We start from the raw sequence: 21,548 nt of genomic DNA, 5'->3' as shown, positions 1-21,548 counted from the left end.
GTTCCAATCATGGCAAAAAAGAGTTTCTAAAAAAAGGAAAAAGAAACCCAGAACTTGAAAAGGCATTATCTTAGAAGAAAATCTACAGTAATGTAAAGTCCAATTTTCTTGAAAAGATATTAATAATTGCAATTTTATACTGCATGCCAGAACCAACTAAAAAGGGAAGCGAAGGCACAGAGAATGAAGAAACACGAACAAAAGTTGCCTCCAGACACATAAAGAATAGCAACTATAGAGGGAATATATTTTACGATCTTATCTACATTGCCAAATGCCTGCTAGTGTGTCGTGTTAGTTGGTACAGACCTTTAGTCGAGCTCTGATGGAAACAGGAGGCAAGTGTAAATGACACAGTCAACAGGAGCTGGCTGGCAGGTGAAAGAAATGACAATCCCAAAAGGGACACATCTGATCTGTTCCCAAAGCTCCAAATCACTCAATCTTATAAAAGCAAAAATCCCAATTCCTGCCTAAGTCCAGGCATGTACTCTGCCGCAAGGTGCCATTTTATAGGTGCAATTAAAATTGTCCGTGGTTCAAACCTCAAAGAAGGGCACAGGCGAAGAATTCACAGAACTTCCCCTCCTTCGTCCCCTCTATTCTCTGTAGGGCAGTGGAATGAGAAACAGTTTGGGTTAAGCTGCTTCTGTTCTTCCATTAGTTCTGGTTCTTTTAAGCCAAAATTACATTCCAGGCAGATTGGATGGTCTCAGCCAGTTGCCTGAAGGTAAAGCACAAAGAAATGCCACCCTCTGCTTTCTGGATTCAGCTCTGAGAGTGAAGGAATGCACAGGGGTTCAGAGAGAGGTGGGTGGGATCCCTGCGGCTCAGGTGTTTTAGACTTGGTGGGAGAAGGAGAAAGCTGGGAAAGGAAATCCAGTAGCGTTAGAACTACTGTTTATATTCACCCCAAAACTGAGCTCTGCCAGCCCTTGATAAGTTGCTTGACCCTGGCGCCTTCCTTTGGTATGACAGTAGGTCGTGACCACCTGTCACCTTTGGTGGGTAAACTCCTTCACACGTGCCTTCCTCAACTTGTTCTTTTACGTTCAACATACCGGGATTTGGTGGCGATGGCAATTAAATAACGTTTTCTGATTCTGAAATCTGGTTTTAACTAAACTTGACAAAATAAACAAGTTGGCTTCAAAAGGTTCCTGCAGAGAAACCCCAGACTGAAGATAATCCATCAATGATAAGAAAAATGGCAGAGCAGAGGCTCTGATTGCTAGTACAAGTTCTTCATCAGTAGTGGAATGAATTAGAAGCAAGGGCAGTTGTATCGGATTTGCCAAGATGTTGACCTCCATAAATTATAATAGAATTTATCCAGAGACTGTTTGAAATGTGGGTTTAAGTCCACGATTTTTAATAATAAGCCTCACCCTATTTATATACTGAGCCTTGAGATATTAGCTGTTGAGAACTTAAAGCCATCAAAATCAGTAAGATATTTAGAAATATTAATCTCATTTTAATTTATATCTCTGCATACATTTTATAATGTGAATATTAGTTCTGTCACACATTTACACGATGTACAAGTTCTTAAAAACATAACTTGAGAAGCACGCTCTAAAACTTTTTACTGGCAGGGGTGCACGATAAAAATTTTGGTCTTTGAGTATAGGTCTTCCAGGCTAGAATTAGAATGTTCCTCAGGAAAGTCCTAGACAATTCATGGTGAACTTCAGATGCCTGGTGAAATTCATTATGTTTTAGACAACTGGCATAAACCTTGACAGAGATTTCCAGAAGTTATTAGGCAAAAGGGAGCAAAGTCCAGTGGGCATTCTCAGATCTGGGTTTTAGACTCTGGGCATACAACTAAATGAAATCCTCTTACATTTTGATTTGGGATTTCTAAACAGAAAGATAGTCTTTGATGCAGCTGAACCCCCAAACTGAGATTCTGGACTAGTAGGAACTAAAGTGAAAAATGTTTTATTTTCATGTTAGATTAAATATTATAAATATGAATTCTGAGTGTACGGGAAATTCCAAATAGATGCCAGGAGGTTTCTGGCACTTAGTCTGTTGCAATGCATAGGGAGGTTTATATCAAGAAGAGTCAACAGCAATTTTCCATCTCCCCTGGGAAAAGAATAAGAGGAAATCACTAACGTGGAATGAAAACACTAATTTGCAATCATGTAGGCAGTCACTGTGTCCAAGGATGCCAAATACTTTTAAATATAAGTCGTCCAGTTTAGCAGATGGAAAACCAGCAAGAAGTAAGTCACTTACTCGGAATCTCTCCTGGACCAAATACAAGTGCAGTGGTATTACGATCAGTGTCCTGAAACTATTCTTCCTCCACAACCAAGGTCTTGCCTTTAGTCACGCAGTGCTTTTAAACTTCAGTCAGTACAGGGATTTGGCTTTCTCCCACAAGATGTTCCACAACATTTGGGTAGAGAGAAACAGATGAGGGTGGCTACCTTTGGGGGAATGTTCTATCTCTAACCCACCCCCATCTACTTAGTGTCAGGCTAGAATTTTCAGATGCTCATTGAAAACTTTTGCTGAAATGTCGCCAGTCATCTCAGACTCAAATCATCCAAAACAGAATTGACCTTTTTGTTTCTAGCCATGCTTTCTCCCCTGTATTTCCATTTTATGTTTTTTGGCACCATTATTCACATTCTTGCTGAAACCAGCAATCCAAGGTACATGTAAGACTTCTCCATCACTGTGTGAATCCGATGGGACTAACCGTAGCAATCCTCTCTCCAAATATCCCTTGTATATGGTCTCCTCTACATTTCCACAGACACAGCCTTAGCTCTGGGCTTCGTCATTTATTATGTCAACGATCACCACCCCCTTTCTAACAGATCTAGCCACCTTCAGGACTATTTTTGTTTATTCATTCAACAGACCCTTGATGACCCTCCTCCTCACCTAGGTGCCCGGCACAACAAGGTGCTAGGGACACATCAGTGAGCAATCACCATCTTGGAGCTTATATTCTGGTGGTGGATGTAAGTGAGAAGTTTAAATAAAATATTAGCTGCTGTGCAGAAAATAAGAGAATTAACTTAGGGTGACTTAAATTAGGGAAGAGGATCTGGGAGGGCCTCTTTGAGGCACGTGTCTGAACCCCAGCAAAGAAAAGGAGCAAGCTATAAAGAGTGGGGTGGAAAAGCATGCTGTGCCTTCAAAGACACAGAGGAAGGAAAGCACTTGGCCTCTTTAAGGAACCAGAGGACCACTGTGGCTAGAGTGCAGGGAGAGAGGAAGGGAGCACAGCCAAGTGAAGGAGGAGGTACGGCTGTGGCCAGAGCATGAAAGGGCTTGGGGGCCAGTCTTCCATGGCCTCAGAGATATCTCTGCACTCAAAATCAGATCACAGCACTGCCCCTTTTAAATTTGAAACTCTGTCTCCCTGTTACTGATGGGATAATGTTCAAATTTCATCTGATGATATTCAGGGCCCTTCCTGGTCTGGATGTTACTTGCCTTTCCAGCACTTTGCCCTGAAACAAGCCACATTAATATGTAACGTATATACTCTAGCTGTGCCTCTTTCCACATGTCTTCTTTCCTCAGTTGGAAAAGCTCCTTCTCTATGTGACGACCGCCATTTCATCCTCTAAGACTCATCTTAAGTTTTACAGGAGGAGCCAATATATTGCTCTCTGTTATTTCACAGGAAACTCTATACTGTGATCTTGTGATACTTTGTACATCTCTCCCACCATCCTGTGAACTCTTGAGAATGTGAGAGTCTGGATCTTATGTGTTGTGGCAGTCATAGTGTCTGAAACAGAACTGGCATTCAGTACATGTTTACTGAGGGAGGGTGGGAGGGAAGGAAGAGGGAGGGAGGGAGGGAAAGAAGGATGAAGAAGTTTTGCCCAAATGCACTGGAATGGAATTCATGACATTCTGATTTCATCTAGTCTAAGGTTTAGTCTATTCTTTAAAATCAAATTAAAAACAAAAATCACTTATTGAGTGACATTTACATATGATACATTAGCCCAGTTATTGGTAAATGATGCTTAATTATCAGAGAAATTCTGAGCAAAGAAATGCTACACGTCATAAAGGAACAAGCACTGGCTCTGCTACTTGCTATCAGTTAAGACCTTGAGGTACTGAGCCCCCAAATTCCACTTTGAATATACACTATAGGCAGTGTCTAATGGACAACAGAGAAGTGCCCACCTTACAAATGAAGAAAATAAGGTTGCTTTTTAAGAGCTGAACAAGTAAAAACTGGATTATTCATCTGTGGGAGGTAACTGTGGGCTGAAACACCCAAAACTATTTTCAAGGTGACCAGCAAAAAGGAAAATGGCATAAGCAAATATCTAATGCCAAGTAGAGACAAGTGACACGGACATAACAATGAACAGATATGATAAACATTTTTGTCATGACAATGGAAAATTATCTGATCTTCTCTGAGTGACTATACTAGCTTTCCGGTTTATACATCAGCTCCGTGTAAGTTTGCACTAAAGTGCAAGTTAGTGCACCTACCTCTGCACACTGACAAAGATGAATATATGACCAGAAGGCTGAAGAACAGTCTCCCAACTGTGGTCACCTCACCGTGGTTGACATGCTGTATGACCTTGCCTGGCTGCCAGCTGGCCTGCCCCAATCAGATCTCACGACAGTTACCCCTCTTACATTAAAACAAACGTTTAGGTCAAGGTCAGCACAGGGAGTCCTTTCATCAGGATGACAACACAAGGCCAAGTGCATTCCATTCACGACCAGACATGGATTCAGAATGAAATGTACCTGACACAGCCCGGGCTCCTAAGTGACCTTCAGATGCCAGTGTCAGTCAAATGATTCTAAAGAGAAATTAAGCTCGAGTTATATTGCTATATTCATCTGGAATGCATTACTAAATGAAGACATGAAATGGAGATAATTTTTTTTAACTTAGGAGCCAACTCTGTGGTGGATAACAGAGACGCCCTGAAGCAAGAGAAAGAATTAAAGTGGTGTCCATGAGTCCTAGAAGTCTGTGATGCTACAATCAACGTTTCCAGTGCTAAAATGTAAGTTCACGTCTACTTCATATAAACATGTTCTTGTCCAGAGTAGAATACTGGAAAAGGTCTCGGTGAACTACTCTCTTATTCAAGTCACCATGAACATTCAACCCAACAAGGTTGGAGTGCCATGGGAAGAAGGTTTACAGTCCTGAGATGGTAACTGGAATAGCACACGGCCAGAATGAGTGTGATCCACATGGCAATCTGATGTGTACTACAACAGGACATGCCTAAAAAAGAAATGAATAGAGTCCAAGGTGCTGTTGACATTGTAAAGCTCATATCCGTAGTGCTACCTGTCATGGTGATGAAACCAAGCATACTTGATTTTTACCAGGCTTATAATCAGTACCGTGGTTTAGGACAAGACTCTGCCACTATACCTGAAAAATTCCTTTCGATTTCAATGATTGCATCAAAAAAGTGACTCTCCTTGACAAAAGATTATAAACTTCCCTGCCGATGTTCTTTTGGTTTTATTTTTTCATTTTTTCATTTGCGTCAGCGTCACAGTTTTCTGTGTGAATTTCAGAAATTCCATTCTAGTAGATCTAATACCTAAAGCCACTGAAGAATCCTTTTCTAATTTTGATGGTGGACCTTGCCAGCCACCCTCTGCCCCAAACTCAAATCAACTAGTGCAACATTGTCTGAGGTTTAATATTCACACTTATGTATTCAGTTCTACTATTAAGCTTAAATATTAAAAACAGACAAGCTTATTTGAATACTCTGTGACTGTCATCTGATTCAGGATATGTTTAGTTTTATGTGGAATTTTAAATGTTTGTAATAAAGCAAAATTTTAAGCCCTTAACAAAGCTTTTTTCAGAGGAAAAATAATGTATGAAAGTTTCTTAAGTGCCTTTCAGTTCGGGACCTACGGGGGTCTTCTGCTGTGTCTCAGAATAAAATAACTTTGAGGCAACACCAACTAAAACCTGAAAGGAAGTGTGGTTTCAGAGTGTCTCCTGTTACACCCAAGCTAAATTCTACTGAAACCATCTATGAGAGATTGTATTACCACTCAGAAAATATTATCAGTGACATGTCAAAATGAAGATTTACATTTAACTGATGACCGAGAAAGGGGGAGCACTGTCTTCATGCAAGACGCGGATTTCAAAAACACCAGAAGGTTTTTGGGTTTACTTTTCTAGGGCCTAAGAAAAATATATACAAGTAAAATTCCCTCTCTAAATGTCTTATTTCAAACTGAGCCAAAGGAAACCAAGCTGAAATTGCGTCATTTGAAAAAGAATAGGGGATTAAGAAACAGTGACATAACCGTGTGGATGAAGAAGGGGAGTGTTTCTCCATAGAAGCATTCCTGCTAATGAAGAAGAAATGAGGGAATTAGGAGATCATTATTCGGCAAACTTCTAATGAAATAATGAATCTAGGCAAAGACCATTAGTGCCCACCAACATCATAGAGAGACACCAGATATTATGTATCTCTTGATAGAGTATACAATAGCATCTGTGAAGTACTCTTCCCCCACTCAGATTAACTCTCTAGATCAAACTAAGAGTTTGCAGGAACCATAGGGGACAGAAGAACATAATAAAAACCAGGCAACGCAAACAGGAAAATCTAAAATGTGGGACACTCCACAGAATATTCTTCTTTTTTGAAGAAACTGGCTTCTTCAAAAAAAATAATTATGAAAAAAAACAAAAATAGAGGACAGAAACCTCTAGATCAAAAGAAACCCCTGAGAGGGGACTTCCCTGGTGGCGCAGTGGTTAAGAATCTGCCTGCCAATGCAGGGGACATGGGTTCGATCCCTGGTCTGGGAAAGTCCCACTTGCTGCGGAGCAACTAAGCCCGTGTGCCACAGCTACTGAGCCTGCGCTCTAGAGCCCACGCGCTGCAACTACTGAGCCCACGCACCACAACTACTGAAGCTTGCGAGCTCTAGGACCCGCGTGCTGCAACTACTGAGCCCATGTGCTGCAACTACTGAAGCCCGTGTGCTGCAACTACTGAAGCCCGCGTGCCTAGAGCCCATGCGCCAAAACAAGAGAAGCCACTACAATGAGAAGCTCATGCACCTCAATGAATAGGAGCCCCCGCTCACCGCAACTAGAGAAAAGTCGGCGCGCAGCAGCGAAGACCCAATGCAGCCAAAAAAAAAGAAACCCCTGAGAGATGGACACATCTAAGGCAATGAGTGAAATCTGTTTGGATCCTCATTCAAACTAACTGTAAATGAATGGACGAATTTACAATCAGTGATATTAGAACTACATACTTGATGACATTGAGAAATTATTGCAAATGTTTTTAAATGCATGATGATGGCACTGGAGTTACGCTTAAAGTATCCATATCTTTTCGTGGTGTGTTACCATTTTAAAGGATGAATTATAAAATGTCTGAGATTTGCTTCATAGTAATCTAATAGAAGGAGGGTGCTTTAGATGAAACAAGAGTGGATTAATGGTTTTGTAGCTAGGTACAGGGTACACGGGATTCACCGCGGCATTCTCATTTTGTATATGTTTGATATTTTTCACAATAAAAGCTGGAAAATTTTAAAGTTGGGAAAAAAACGATGAAAACGACTTACCCTGCTGGATATCCTTCATTTCTAAATGCAAACTAGATATCAAGATTCCCACAGTTTGAGATCGTTTTCCATCCAATAACTTGATGATCTGGAATTTTAAAAAATTAACACAAGCTCAAACAACCAGGCAATCTTTCAGAAGCATTCCGAAAACCTTCATAGTTTTAGATAGTCTGGTAAACTAAACTGATGCTACAGTCACTCTATTTTAATACTTTAATTTGAATATAACTTATCCACAAGTATAGATATTTTAGAAAATAAAGGAAAAACACCACCCTAAATTCCACCAATCTAATACGAGCACTCAAATCTTTATTTTACTCTGATCTTTTTTATTCAAACACATCTTAACTAAGTTGTAATTGCAACACATGTACAAGTTTTTATCCAACTTTTCCACTTATCATTGGCCTGTTTCCACGTTGGACTTCGTAAGTCACTTCACAGCCTCTAGCCTCCTTGGCTGCAGGATCATCTGCTGAGTGGTTTAGGGGAAAGATCATTGAGATCTCGACTCCACTGTTTACCAGTGATATGGCCTCGGAAAAGTGACTTAATCTCTAGGAATTCAATTTTTTTCATCATGAAGTAGGGCTGACTGTACTTAGTTCGTACATTTATTCTAGAAATTAAATGGCATAATATAGGTAAAGCACCTAAAACAGTTCCTGACACAGACTTATTATTTAAATAAAATTGCCCTAGTCAGGAGGGTTAGGTTGCTTTGTATTTGTGCTATGATTAATATAAATAATACTTTGTACATACAGATTTAATTTGAAACTATTTAGAAGTGGTCTTTTATAATAATATATGTAAACAGAAACTTTTATAATCTTTTTAGAAACTCCAGATACTTCATTGCCAATAATTTCAACCCCTATGAATACTCCATGGAGAGCTCATCACAGTTTTGTCTCTCTCTAAACCAAATCAGCTCCAAAGAATGTATTGCACAGTGGCCACTAAGGGAAAAAAATTATCTTTTTTTTTCTCTTGTGGCAGGGCTACAAAAATCAATAGGAAATACGCATAAAACATCACCAAATCTTATGTTTTTAATGTACTTTTCTGGGTAAAATACAAACTAAAGAGCTATGCTTCCTCTCCCACCTATGTACACACAAACTTACCAAAAATGTAGTGAAGACAAGATTAAACAGTAACATCTACATTTATATTGGTACTAACTAGCTGAGTTGCTTGCTGGTTGAACAATAAGGGATAACAGGAGCTTGCTCCAACCAAGACTGTCTATTTGTCCAACTGTCTAATTACCTATTGATTGATGCTGAATCAATTCTCGCCAGCCCTTTATCTTTCTCTGCTCAGCATGGCTACTCTTATCTTACTGTTAGGCCGAAAGTACAGTAAACACTAAGCTTTCATCAAGATAAAAGGAAAATCTGATTTTCAGCCTAATGTGTTTAATCATTTCAACATTAGCCTTAAAGAAAGATTCTTGGAGGATACAGAATTGCAGTTTTTAAAAGAAATAAAGAAGGTACTTGGTATTTTTATTTCTTTTTTTTTTTTTTTTTTTTTTTTAATGATGGAGCTAGGTATTTTTTTTTTAATTAATTTATTTTATTTTATTTATTTTTGGTTGTGTTGGGTCTTCATTTCTGTGCGAGGGCTTTCTCCAGGTACAGCAAGTGGGGGCCACTCTTCATCGCGGTGCGCAGGCCTCTCACTATCGCGGCCTCTCTAGTTGCGGAGCACAGGCTCCAGACGCGCAGGCTCAGTAGTTGTGGCTCACGGGCCTTGTTGCTCCGCGGCATGTGGGATCTTCCCAGACCAGGGCTCGAACCCGTGTCCCCTGCATTGGCAGGCAGATTCTCAACCACTGCGCCACCAGGGAAGCCCTTTTATTTCTTTTTTATACGAAAGCAAAGGAACAAGATATTATGTATATCAAATATCTTCTTAAAAAATGCAATTTCTAGCTTTTTCTTAGAGAACACAAATTTAAAGTGAAACGATTTTTCAAGATCAATACAAAATTAAGAAAAACCTACTGAAGCTTCGTGTAAACATTCAGACAGGTATTCATTCATTAACAAATATCTGCTGTGCATCTGTTACATGCCTGGCACTGCTCTGGACTCATGCCCTTGACATCATAAATTTTGTAAAATTTAATGATTTAAAATTGCTGAGAAGAACTAAAAAGGCGAATAAAACCATGACTTGAACTAACTGCAAAGCAAATTCAAAGTAAGAAAAGCTTTGGGAATTGACTAGATTTATCCTTAAAAGACCAAGATAGTGACCGAGATACAAGCTTGGTCGTGGCATACACATCAACGTCAAGGAGACAGGCCCAAGAATCAAATTTATGACAAGAGGACAACTGGGTTGCAAAAATGTCTTCAAACCAATATTCACCATGCTATCCAGTTAGGGTTCTGAAAACCCTGGGTAACACATTCTACCTACAGGAAAAACAAGGTTCAAATTCAAGGTTTTCTAATAGCTAATTAAAAGAAAGCAAGAGAGTAACCACAAGAGAACAGAGAGAGAGGGAGGGACTGAAATTGAGATTGAGGTTCTGTCTGTCATTGGATAAAAGCAAGCAGCCATCATCAAAAAGTCTATAAACAATAAATGCTGGAGAGGGTGTGAAGAAAAGGGAACCCTCTTACACTGTTGGTAGGAATGTAAATTGGTACAGTCACTATGGAGAAAAGTATGGAGGTTCCTTAAAAAAAAAACTAAAAATAGAACTACCATATGGCCCAGCAACCCCACTCCTGGGCATATATCTGGAGAAAACCATACTTCAAAAAGATACATACACCCCAATGTTCATTGCAGCACTATTCACAGTAGCCAAGACATGGAAGCAACCTAAGTGTCCACTGACAGAGGAATGGATAAAGAAGATGCGGTACATATATACAATGGAATATTACTCAGCCATAAAAAAGAATGAAATTCTACCATTTGCAGCAACATGGATGGACCTAGAGATTACCATACTAAGTGAAGTAAGTCAGACAGAGAAAGACAACATATATCGCTTATATGTAGAATCTAAAATGATACAAATGAACTTATTTACAAAACAGACATGGACTCACAGACTTTGGAAACAAACTTATGGTCACCAAAGGGGAAAGGTTGGGGGAAAGGATAAATTAGGAGCTTGGGGTTAACATATACACACTACTATATATAAAATAGATAACCAACAGGGACCTACTGTATAGAACAGGGAAATCTACTCACTATTCCGTAATAACCTATGTGGGAAAAGAATCTGAAAAAGAATGGATATATGTGTATGTATAACTGAATCACTTTGCTGTACACCTGATACTAACACAATATTGTAAATCAACTATACTCCAATATAAAATAAATATTAAAAAAAAACAAAAAATATAAACAAAAACAAGCAAATCCATCCCTTCATTGTTCAACCAGGCTGTCCTGTGGAAAGGATGTTACCATCCTTGCAATTCTGTTTAATAACCTGGCGCGGCAAGTGTTTGGAAAGAAAGTGTCTGTTACCTTCGGCTGGACTGAGACCTTAAGAGTTTTCTGAAATGCGGTGCTACTTCCTAAAAAGGGGGTAGGCAGTGCTCAAGTCAGAGCATTTGTATTCTCTTCCCTATTTGTGTCAAATTCTCTGTCTACCTCTAACTAGACCTTTAAAAATAGTCTCTCTTCAATTGTGGAATAACACCAGGTTTCTCAAAACCAGCTAAAATGGTAGGAACACAATGGACACGGAATGGATATATGCCCTAAGCCCTCGTTTCGTTTGTTTTCATGACTGAAAAGTTTAATTTTTTTTCTTTTACTACAGTAAAAAAAAGAGAGAGAGAGAAAGGAAAACATGAAATCTACCATATTAACAACATTTTAAAAGTACAGTACATCACTGTTAACTATATGCACACTGTTGTACAGCAGATGTCTAGAAGTTTTTCATCCTACATGACGGAAACTCTATACCCCTTGAACAGCTATACTCCATTTCCTTCTCCCCCCAGCCCCTGGGCAGCTTTCTGCTTCTACAAGTTTGACTGCTTTAGATACCTCATGTAAACAGAATCATGCAGTATTAGTCCTTTTGTGACTGGCTGATTTCACTTAGAATAACATCTTCAAGGTTCATACATGTTGTAGTATGTGATAGAATCTCCTTCCTAAGGCTGAATAATATTCCATTGTGTTTGTGTGTATATATATATGTGCGCATATACATATGTGTATATATGTATTCCATTGTGTGTGTGTATATATATGTGCGTATTGTATGTGTGTGTGCATATATATAAATATATCCACCAGTGAACATTTAGCTTATTTCTACTTCTTAGCTATTGTGAATAATGCTGCAGTGAACAGGGGAGTGTAAATATCTCTTTGAGATCTTGTTTTCAATTCTTTTGGATAAATACCTAGAAGTGGGATTGCTGGATAATGTGGTAGTTCTATTTTGCTAATTTCTCAGCATCTTTACCAACACTTGTTATGTTTTTGTTTTTGATAACAGCCATCCTGCTAGGTGTGGTTTTGATTTGCGTTTCCCTGATGTTAGTGATGTTGAACATCCTTTCATATACCTGTTGGCCATTTGTAGGTCTTCTTTGGAGAAATGTCTGTACATGTCCTTGCCCATTTTTAAATCAGGTTTATAAAAACTGAGTTGTAGGAGTTCCTTACATATTTTGAGATACTAACCCTTTATCAGACATACGGTTTGCAAATATTTTCTCCCATTCCATATATATCCTTTTCATTCTGTTGATTGTTTCTTTTGCTGTGTAGATGCTTCTTAATTTGATATAGTTCCACTCGTCTATTTTTGCTTTTGTTGCCTGTGGTTTGGTGTCATTTCCAGGAAATAACTAGCAAGACCAATGTTATGAAGCTTTTCTCATGTTTTCTCACAGGAATTTTACACTTTCAGATCTTACATTTAAGTCTTGAATCTATTTTGAATTTTGTTTATGCTGAAAGATAACAGTCCAATTTCATTCTTTTGCATTTGGATATCCAGTTTTCCCTGCACCATTTGTTGAAGAGACTATCCTTTCCCCATTTTTTAGTCTTGGCACTCCTGTTGATGATCATTTGACCACATTCGTGTGGGTTTATTTCTGAGCTCTCTCCTCTGTTCTGTTGGTCTATGTCTGTCTTTATACCAGTACCATCCTGTTTTGCACACTGTACAACAGGCATACCTCAGAGATACTGCAGGTTTGGTTCCAGAGCACTGCAATAAAGTGAATATCACAATAAAGTGAGTCACACAAAGTTTTTGCTTCCCAGTGCATATAAAAATTATGTTTGCACTATACTGTAGTCTATTAAATGTGCAAGAGTATTATGTCTACAAAAGCAATGTATATACCTTAATTTAAAATAGTTTATTACTAAAAAAATGCTATCACTTGAGCCCTTCAGCAGGTGGTAATATTTTTGTTGGTGGAGGGTCTTGCCTCAGTGTTGATGGCTTCTGACCGGTCATGGTGGTGGTTGCTGAAGGTTGGGGTGGCTATGGCAATTTCTTAAAATAAGACAGGAATAAAGTCTGCCACATCCATTGACTCTTCCTTTCACAGACAACTTCTCTGCAGCCGGCAGTGCTGTCTGATAGCACTTTATCCAGAGTAGAACTTCTTCCAAAATTGGAGTCAATCCTCTCAAACCACGCTGCTACTTTGGCAACTAAGTTTGTGTCATACTGTAAATCCTTTGCTGTCATTTCAATAGTCTTCACAGCATCTTCACCAGGAGTAGACTCCATCTCAAGAAACCACTTTCTTTGCTCATCCAGAAGAAGCAACTCCTCATCTGTTCAAGTTTTATCATGAGATTGCAGCCATTCAGTCACCTCTTCTGGCTCCATTTCTAATTCTAGTTCTCCTGCAATTTCCACCACATCTGCAGTGACTTCCTCAAAGTTACCCATGAGGGTTGAAATCAACTTCTTACAAACTCCTGCTCATGTTGATATTTTGACTTCTTAGCATGAGTCACCAATGTTCTTAATAGCATCTAGAATGGTGAATCCTTTCCAGAAGGTTTTCAATTGACTTTGCCCAGATCCATCAGAGGAATCACTATCTATGGCAGCTATAGCCTTACAAAATGTATTCCTTAAAGAATAAGACTTGAAAGTCAAAATTACTCCTTGATGCATGGGCTGCAGAATGGGTGTTGTGTTAGCAGGCATGAAAACAATATGAATCTCATTGTACATTTCCATCGGAGCTCTTGGGTGACCAGGTGCATTGTCGATGAGCAGTAATATTTTGAAAGAAATCTTTTTCCTGAGCAGTGGGTCCCAAATGTGGGCTTAAAATATTCAGTAAACCATGTTGTAAACAGATGTGCTGTGATCCAGGCTTTGTTGTTCCATTTATAGAGCACAGGAAGAGTAGAATTAGCACAATTCGTAAGGGCCCTAGGATTTTTGGAATGGTGAATAAGCACTGGCTTCAACTTCAAGTCACCAGATGCATTAGCCCCTAACAAGAGTGTCAGCCTGTCCTTTGAAGCTGTGAAGCCAGGCTTTGACTTCTCCTTCTCGAGCTATGAAAGTCCTAGATGGAATCTTCTTCCAACAGAAGGCTGTTTCAGCTACACTAGAAATCTGTTTAGTGTAGCCACCTTTATGAATTATCTTAGCTAGATCTTCTGGATAACTTGCTACTTCACCTTGCACTTTCACGTTATAGAGATGGCTTCTTTCCTTAAACTTCATGAACCAACCCCTGCTAGCTTCAAACTCTTCTTTGGCAGTTTCCCCACCTCTCTCAGCCTTCATAGAATTGATGAGAGTTAGGGCCTTGCTCTGGATTAGGCTTTGGCTTAAGGGAATGCTGCAGCTGATTTGATCTAGCTAGACCACTAAAACTTTCACCGTTTCACTTTATTATCATCTGCGTGTTCACTGAAATAGCACTTTTAATTTCCTCCCAAAATTTTTCCTTTGCATTCGCAACTTGGCTAACTGGTGCAAAAGGCCTTAGCTTTGGGCATATCTCGGCTTTCGACAAGCCTTCCTCACTAAGCTTAATCATTTCTAGCTCCTGATTTCAAGTGAGAGATGTGTGAATCTTCCTTTCACTTGAACACTTAGAGGACATTGTGGGGTTCTTAACTGGCCTAATTTCAATATTGTTGAGTCTTAGGGAAGAGGGAGGTCTGAGGAGAGGGAGAGAGATGGGGGAATGGCTGGCTGGTGGAGCAGTCAGAATACACCCAACATTGATTCGGTTCCCCATCTTATGTGGGCGTGGTTCATGGTGTCCCAAAACAATGACAATAGTTACATCAAGGATCACTGATCGCAGATCACCATAACAAATATAATAATAATGAAAAAGTTTGAAATGTTGTGAGAATTACCAAAATTGGACATGAAATGAGTAACGCTGTTGGGAAAAATGGCACCAATAGACTTGCTTGACACAGGGTTGCCACAAACCTTCAATTTGTAAAAATTGCAGTACCTGCAAAGCACAATAAAGCAAAGCACAACAGAACAAGGGTGCCTGTAGTTTGTAAAGCTTCTAATTTAGGAAGTGGAGGACACTACCAAACAAATTATAAGAACAAAAATCAGAAGTAAAAAAGGGGTTAAAAAGCCCACAAAGAGTAGAATACATATTTTAAAATAGTCTTAAGTCCAATATGCAAAATGACTAAAAAAAAAAAAAAAAAAAAAAAACACGGAGCAAAACAACACATTAGACTTAATAATTAGACTCAGTGGGAGTTCAGTCAGCTAAAAAGTCCCGTCCAAGACTTCAGTATATATTCAGATCATTCCTGAGGTCACTTGAGGTTGTATTTCTATAGGACAGACTTATAGAAATGGTTCAAAGAGCATGTCCATTTTACATTCTGATAAATATTGTCAAATTGTTTCTAATAGGTGCCATCAATTTATACTCCTGCCAAGTATTTGAGAGTGACAGTTTTCCTGTTCCCTCACCCATTCTGAGTATTATCAATTTTAAAAATGTTGGTCAATATGATAGGTAAAATGTTTTTTCACTATTTGGCATTTTTAGTGATTTAATAGTAAGGCTAACCATCTGATTACTGGTCACATGTTCTTGTGAACTGTCTTTGTATCCTTTTTGCTGTTTTCCAATGACTATCTATTGGGCTGGTTCAATGCAAAGAAATTTAAATAATGACATAGCTGAACAGCAGGAAGAGAGACTTACACAGAGATTGCTGTGGATAAGAGGCATTTTCTAAGGGAAGAAGGGGGAAGCGAACTACCTTTTACTGTGCCCCTACTAAGGTTTTATGCGCCTCTGCACACGAGCCAATCCAAGTGGAGAGTTGTGAATTGGGGGCAGTGAGCACCATGATATTGTAAACTTTTATTCCTTTAGTGGCCCCCTGTGGATTTCCAGAAAGGTAACAATACTATAGGCTCAGGAGTCCTGTAGAGTCAGTGCAGTCACCTCACTGCTAGGGCGTTAAAGCAAGGGGCACAGAACTAGAAGGACACTTTGTTCTAACCCAATTCTCCTTTCTGATATTTGTGATCAAATGTCATTACTCCTTATCCAGATTTTTACCTATTATCTGAGGCATTTACCTTCACAGCAGAGTAGGCAGGAAGAAAACATCGAGGAAAAAAGACAAGACTGAGAAAACTGATGGAGAGAACAAACAAGGAAAGGAAAGAGGGAGGACAAAGTTTTTTTGTTTTTTTTTTTAAAGATGTTCAGTTAGTTATCAACCAATAATTATTACACTGCTTTTAAAATATTCTTTTTTAGAATCATGGTCAAGTTTCAAATAACCAGATGCAATTTATGGAGAACCTTCCACTAACTGAAAATTCCTCTTGTTTTTCTTTTATTGTATCATACTCATTCTTGCTAAGCTAACTTCTAGACAGATAAAGTCAACTTCAAAATTCCTCTCTGAAGAGAAAGAAAATATGAGAGGAAGATAAACTAATCTTGGGTATTCTTCCCAATTCACTAGCTTCTCTAAAATATCATGGGCTTGAAAGAAATCACAATCAACTATACCTTCCCTATTTGCATTACTGAACAGTGAAGACTGGCGATCGTAATGATTATCTGGAAAACTTTTAGAATCCTAAATTGCCTGAGGCTGTCAGATATATAATAGCCTGCCTTTCTTATAGTAGGAACTTTTCTATTGAATACATTTAAAAAATAACTATAGGACTTTAAATACAAAAAACCACATAACATATCAAATCATTTATTAACTAAAAATTTAATTAATCAGCACCAACCCATTCTTTAAGCATTCTGGTTGTTATTATCCTGTGTTATTTTAACAAATTTTTAAAGTTGTCTGGCCCAAGTCAAAGGTTCCCAGCAATGTAACAATCTAAGTAGAAATACAAATAAAACTAAGAATGAGAGCCATAAATACAACGGTCCTGCCCTCTAGCTTTTAGCTTGAGCCTTCTGAGCTGTCATATTCCCTTGACCAGCTATGGAAAGTGACAGGCATCATCATTTGGTGACTAGTCGTTAAGAGAAAAATCAGGAGACCAGCCTTCTATTTCTAGGCCTGCCCTGACTATCATCCCACACCAATGCTGAGACAGTCAGTCCAATTCAGCAACACTCACAATATGCAAACTCCGATGTTGGTGCACTGCAGGGCTATAAAGATTAAAAATAACATATATATATACACACACACAAACACATACACGTATGTATATATATGTACATATATATACATCCTTGTTCAATGGGAGTTCAAAGACCGGTTTATTTATATGAGAGAAACTCACATAAATAAGTCTGACATAAGGGAGCTATTTACAGGGATCAGCTAACATGAAGAGTTTCTAATTGTTCTTAGGTATATGATACCTAAAAAAATGCCAGGACTCATTGAAAGTGGGGATTTTAAGTGAAATGGCTGTTTCGGGTAGAGTCTTCCTCTGGATAACCTGAAAGCATTTCCAGAAGCGTTACACTCAGTGCCTTTTTCCTGAAACAAAAGTCCAGGTCTCACCTCTGGAAAACCTCTCAACGAGGGAGAGTTGAGAGATGAGAAGCTCTGCAGACCAGGACCTGCAACCAACACTGTAACCTAAGCTCCCCTTAGCCACGCAGAAAGGGCTCCTTCCATGCCACGTGGCCGGCCACTGGGGTGAAGGTTCTGCATTAGGCATTACGACCAGCCAGCAGGAGGGGCTTTCACACTGCAGACCCTCAGGCCAGTCCTCCACATTTGACTGCTGGATATTGGTAGGATTCCTGACTTTATTAGTCCATAGCTTCATAATGAGAATGTCAAATTCATGGTTTTCCGCGTGGATGTGGAACAGGTAGGCAGAATTATGCCTTGAAGCTCTCAATGTGACCTCCTTCCAAGTGGGTCCGGGGAATAAAATGCCCATTTCAGGCTGTTCGAGAAAGATATTTCAGAAAACATTTATGAGAGAGTATGAGTACTTATAAAAGTTTGCTCATCTACTGAATATTCTGCTTTAAGTGGATTTTGGAATGACTTAGCTGTTAGCGTTGAAGAAACCTGCAGATGTTGCCTGACTTACCCTCTTCCTTTGGAGTGGCCCAGATATTAAAGGATGGACCTTACTTTAGAAGAAAGCTCACACTTTAAGAAATTATTACAGTTACAGGCATATAACAGACACATATTTATAGCCATTTTCCATCAAACAAATAAAATGCAATCCTACCTCAGCTAATTGTAAACACAACCTAAATTTTTCATCCTATTCCTACTCTATGATTGTTCCCCATACCCGTTTTTCATTCTTCTTTGTCTTTAGCTGCATATTACTTGATTTGTTATAATCCTTAAAATCATTTTCTAGTATTAAGTAGCTTTTGGCACTGAAGCGTTTCACTTTATGTCTGACTGGAATTCCTCATGCTTCCATTTCAAACAATCTTGTTCTGCTCTCAGGGAAGGCAGACAATGGCTGGTCTCACCATCCTCTACACAAAGCCCCTTCATAAACCTCAAGACCATCTTTTTTTTTTTTAAAAAAAAAAACAACAAGCGATGCTTTATATCAAAGCCTTAAAAATCAGTTTCTGAGAAGCATTAGCAAGCCCTCAGTTTATCTTGGTCCTATCTGGAGTCAGCTGAACTTGGCAACACATGGCCTTCTCCTAGGTATAATTACAGTCTGGAGGAGAATGCAATTTGTGCAGCATTCCACTGACCTACAAGCTGACCTTGTGCAGGGGCAAATTCACAGGTTGTGTGAAACCCTATTAGACATGCCTAGTTTAAGGCAAAGCCTTTCCAGACCCCCGCCGCATGCTAGGATTAGGGCCTGTCACACATGCGCACTATTACATCGCCTAAGGACCTCTCACCATGCCTTCCAGAGAGGGGAAGGCAGGCCCACACCCCACCCTGTCTAAACCTGCACCTTGAGCCCGTGCATCCAAATCATTATTATTTCTTACATATGTGGATTTTTAGAAAAATCTGCCTCGTTGAATAAGAATGAAGACAGGAATGGGAAGACAGATTTGCTCCAGTGGAAAAACCACACCCTGACTGCTCAACTAGAAAAGTCTTGCCAGACAGACCAAGAAAGAATTCCTGCCAGGTCCAGTGGGATTTTCACATCTTCATAAAATCCATATATATCTTTAGCTTTCTGCCTGAGCTTGGCAGACGTGGCCAGAAATAAAAATAAAAATAAATCGTCTGGATAGGCCATGAATGCTGGAGGCACGCTTGGCCAAGTGAGTTCGGCACAGCTACAAAATAAAGAGAATCACAGAAGCCTTCTTCTTCCAGGGAGCGCTCCCTGTCTGAAAAAGAGGAGTCATTTCCACACTTATACCTTAGCTAAACGCCAAACACGTTGAAACCTAAAGCAGATCAGGTGGGTATTCTGTTCTTCGGCTTAGTCCACACATTTGAACTTTCTCAGTTTCAGTCACGGGATTTCCATCTCCAGTGAAGTCGGTTTTATCACAGAGCCTGGAGGACAGGCCCCATGTCTAGTTAAATACAGCCTTATGTGTTATCACCACTGAACATCTTTCGGTCACTTCAGGCAAATTAAGTACATGTGAAATTTGCTGCCTTTCCCTTCTTCCACCAAAAACAAACAAATAAATGAAGGATCTACATACATGGGTAGATATTTACTTTCGAGACAATGATATATATCAAATCTCCACGGGCAGGACATTTTCGACTATAGAGAACAAATTAGTACATGGCTTGCCTCTCTCAGGGAGATCAAACAACACAGTGGAGAATACACAGAAAGGAGACAATCTGACTCTCCAAAGCAAAACTCTGAAAAACACTATTTCTATTTTTGTGCCTTCAGACTGGCCATATCTTTTGCTTATGCTTCATATCAACACTCACCAAATTCTACTACTTGGCAAAACTACAGACATTCGGAGGCTGGCATAAAGCACATGTGCTACTGATGACAAGTCAGCTTGCCTCTTTAACAGTAATCCTTTGCATTTCTAAGGCACTAGCTTCCAAACGGACCAAGGTACTTTCACAATGACTGCTGCATTTATCTTGAAGACATTCTCATGCACTAGGTTGAAAAGCAGGTAGAATCCTACGGCGGAGATGTAGAAATTGATGCACCTATCCTAAGGGCTTTAAGCTTGGGTGACTGAGCTGATAATTTCCTCTGGATTCCTCCAAATCACAAATATAAATTAGTATGGAGTCTGAATTTTGGCTGGATTAGAGAGAGCAGTATCTTCTGGGGATGAGATAGGGTATATATCAGGGAACCCCTAGGTTTAATATTTTTACTCTCATTTAACTCTCACCCATTCACATACTTCCCAAATTGGAAATCCTTATTTTATAAGTAATAGAAATCTAATTTGGAAAACAGAGTGTTTCCCAGTGGACATTCCAAGATGTAATGTAAGATGATACACGGTCATGAGGCATGGTAGCCCGTGGATGTAGGCCTTATATGCACCCTCTCCCCGTGCACCCCCCCAAAAAAAAATCATGGGAATAAGCAACTGACACAATCCCACTTCACAGCTGTGGCCAGCCTTGTGCCCTCCCTGACACTGCTAATGTGATGGTGACTGGAGATGAGGCAGGTAAGCAACTACTTTTCCCAGCCAGTACCAAGAGCTAGGGCCAGCTGGAGGGGAACAGCAGGACCAAAGTTGGCAGCCATCTTGCTCTCTCCTCAGGGAGAATGAGCACTCCCTTGGACACATGCATTTGTTTCTTGGTTGGTGCCCAGGAAAATAAATGCTGACTCAGGTTCCTTGTCCCTTCTTCTCCTGCAGTCCACCCCCTGCCACTCTTTGGCATCACACCCAGAGGAGCTGGTTGGCGGGCTCCATGGTGCCATATTATGAAATGTCACGTGACTTGGTGTAAACGAGCCCTCGCCACTGATGGCCAGCGTGGGTGGGTACACTTCTGGGTAGTGGCCTCCATCAACTGGCCTGATAAATGGCGTTAAAATAAGCTTTCCACACGCAGCCTGATATCTGTGCCACCAAATGTTTCAAGGAAAACTAAGCTGCACTGTTCTGTCAAACTGTTAGGTCTGAATCTCTTCCATGGCCTTATTTCTGGGGACACGTAAAATTGCTCAGATGAAATTTACTTTAAGGATTTAGGCTCTTCACCAAGAAGTGTGAAAAGGCAAATTGTCATCCTGTCCTGCGTCTGAGAACATATTTGGCATCCCATTCCCTTACTGATGAGACAGAAAAACGCTTTTATTGCTTTTCGGGCCAGTGAATTCTGTTCAGAAAGCAAATGGGGAGAGAAGGCCACAGCAGGTGAAGGCTGCGGTGGGGCAGGGAGTGGGATTGGGGGGCGGGTGTGGGCAGGAGGTACTTCTGCTGGTTTTGGAGTTTTCCTGTTATGTAGAGAACAGACTCCAAAAACAAAATCACATGCGTTTACTCTTGATCAGAGACTCAGGAGAGACATCAGTGCATTCACTGTCCTCTCTG

At 39.8% G+C, this 21,548-nt stretch overlaps 1 protein-coding gene across 5 annotated transcripts in view; it reads right to left on the bottom strand.

Annotated features, from left to right (window-relative positions):
* FMN1 (formin 1) overlaps window positions 1–21,548 on the bottom strand; it is a 452,412-nt gene that overhangs the window by 179,005 nt on the left and 251,859 nt on the right. For all 5 annotated transcript variants that reach the window (XM_082384941.1, XM_082384939.1, XM_082384938.1 and 2 more), the window contains one exon: window positions 7,600–7,687. In XM_082384941.1, the coding sequence (XP_082241067.1) occupies window positions 7,600–7,687 (88 nt within the window). The remainder of the gene's footprint in view (window positions 1–7,599; window positions 7,688–21,548) is intronic.

Source organism: Balaenoptera borealis (genome assembly GCF_965194805.1).
Source record: "Balaenoptera borealis genome assembly, chromosome: 3".
NCBI classification, from domain to species: domain Eukaryota; kingdom Metazoa; phylum Chordata; class Mammalia; order Artiodactyla; family Balaenopteridae; genus Balaenoptera; species Balaenoptera borealis.
Note: the sequence above shows the minus strand (reverse complement) of the source record. Positions and strands in the feature narration are given on the sequence as shown.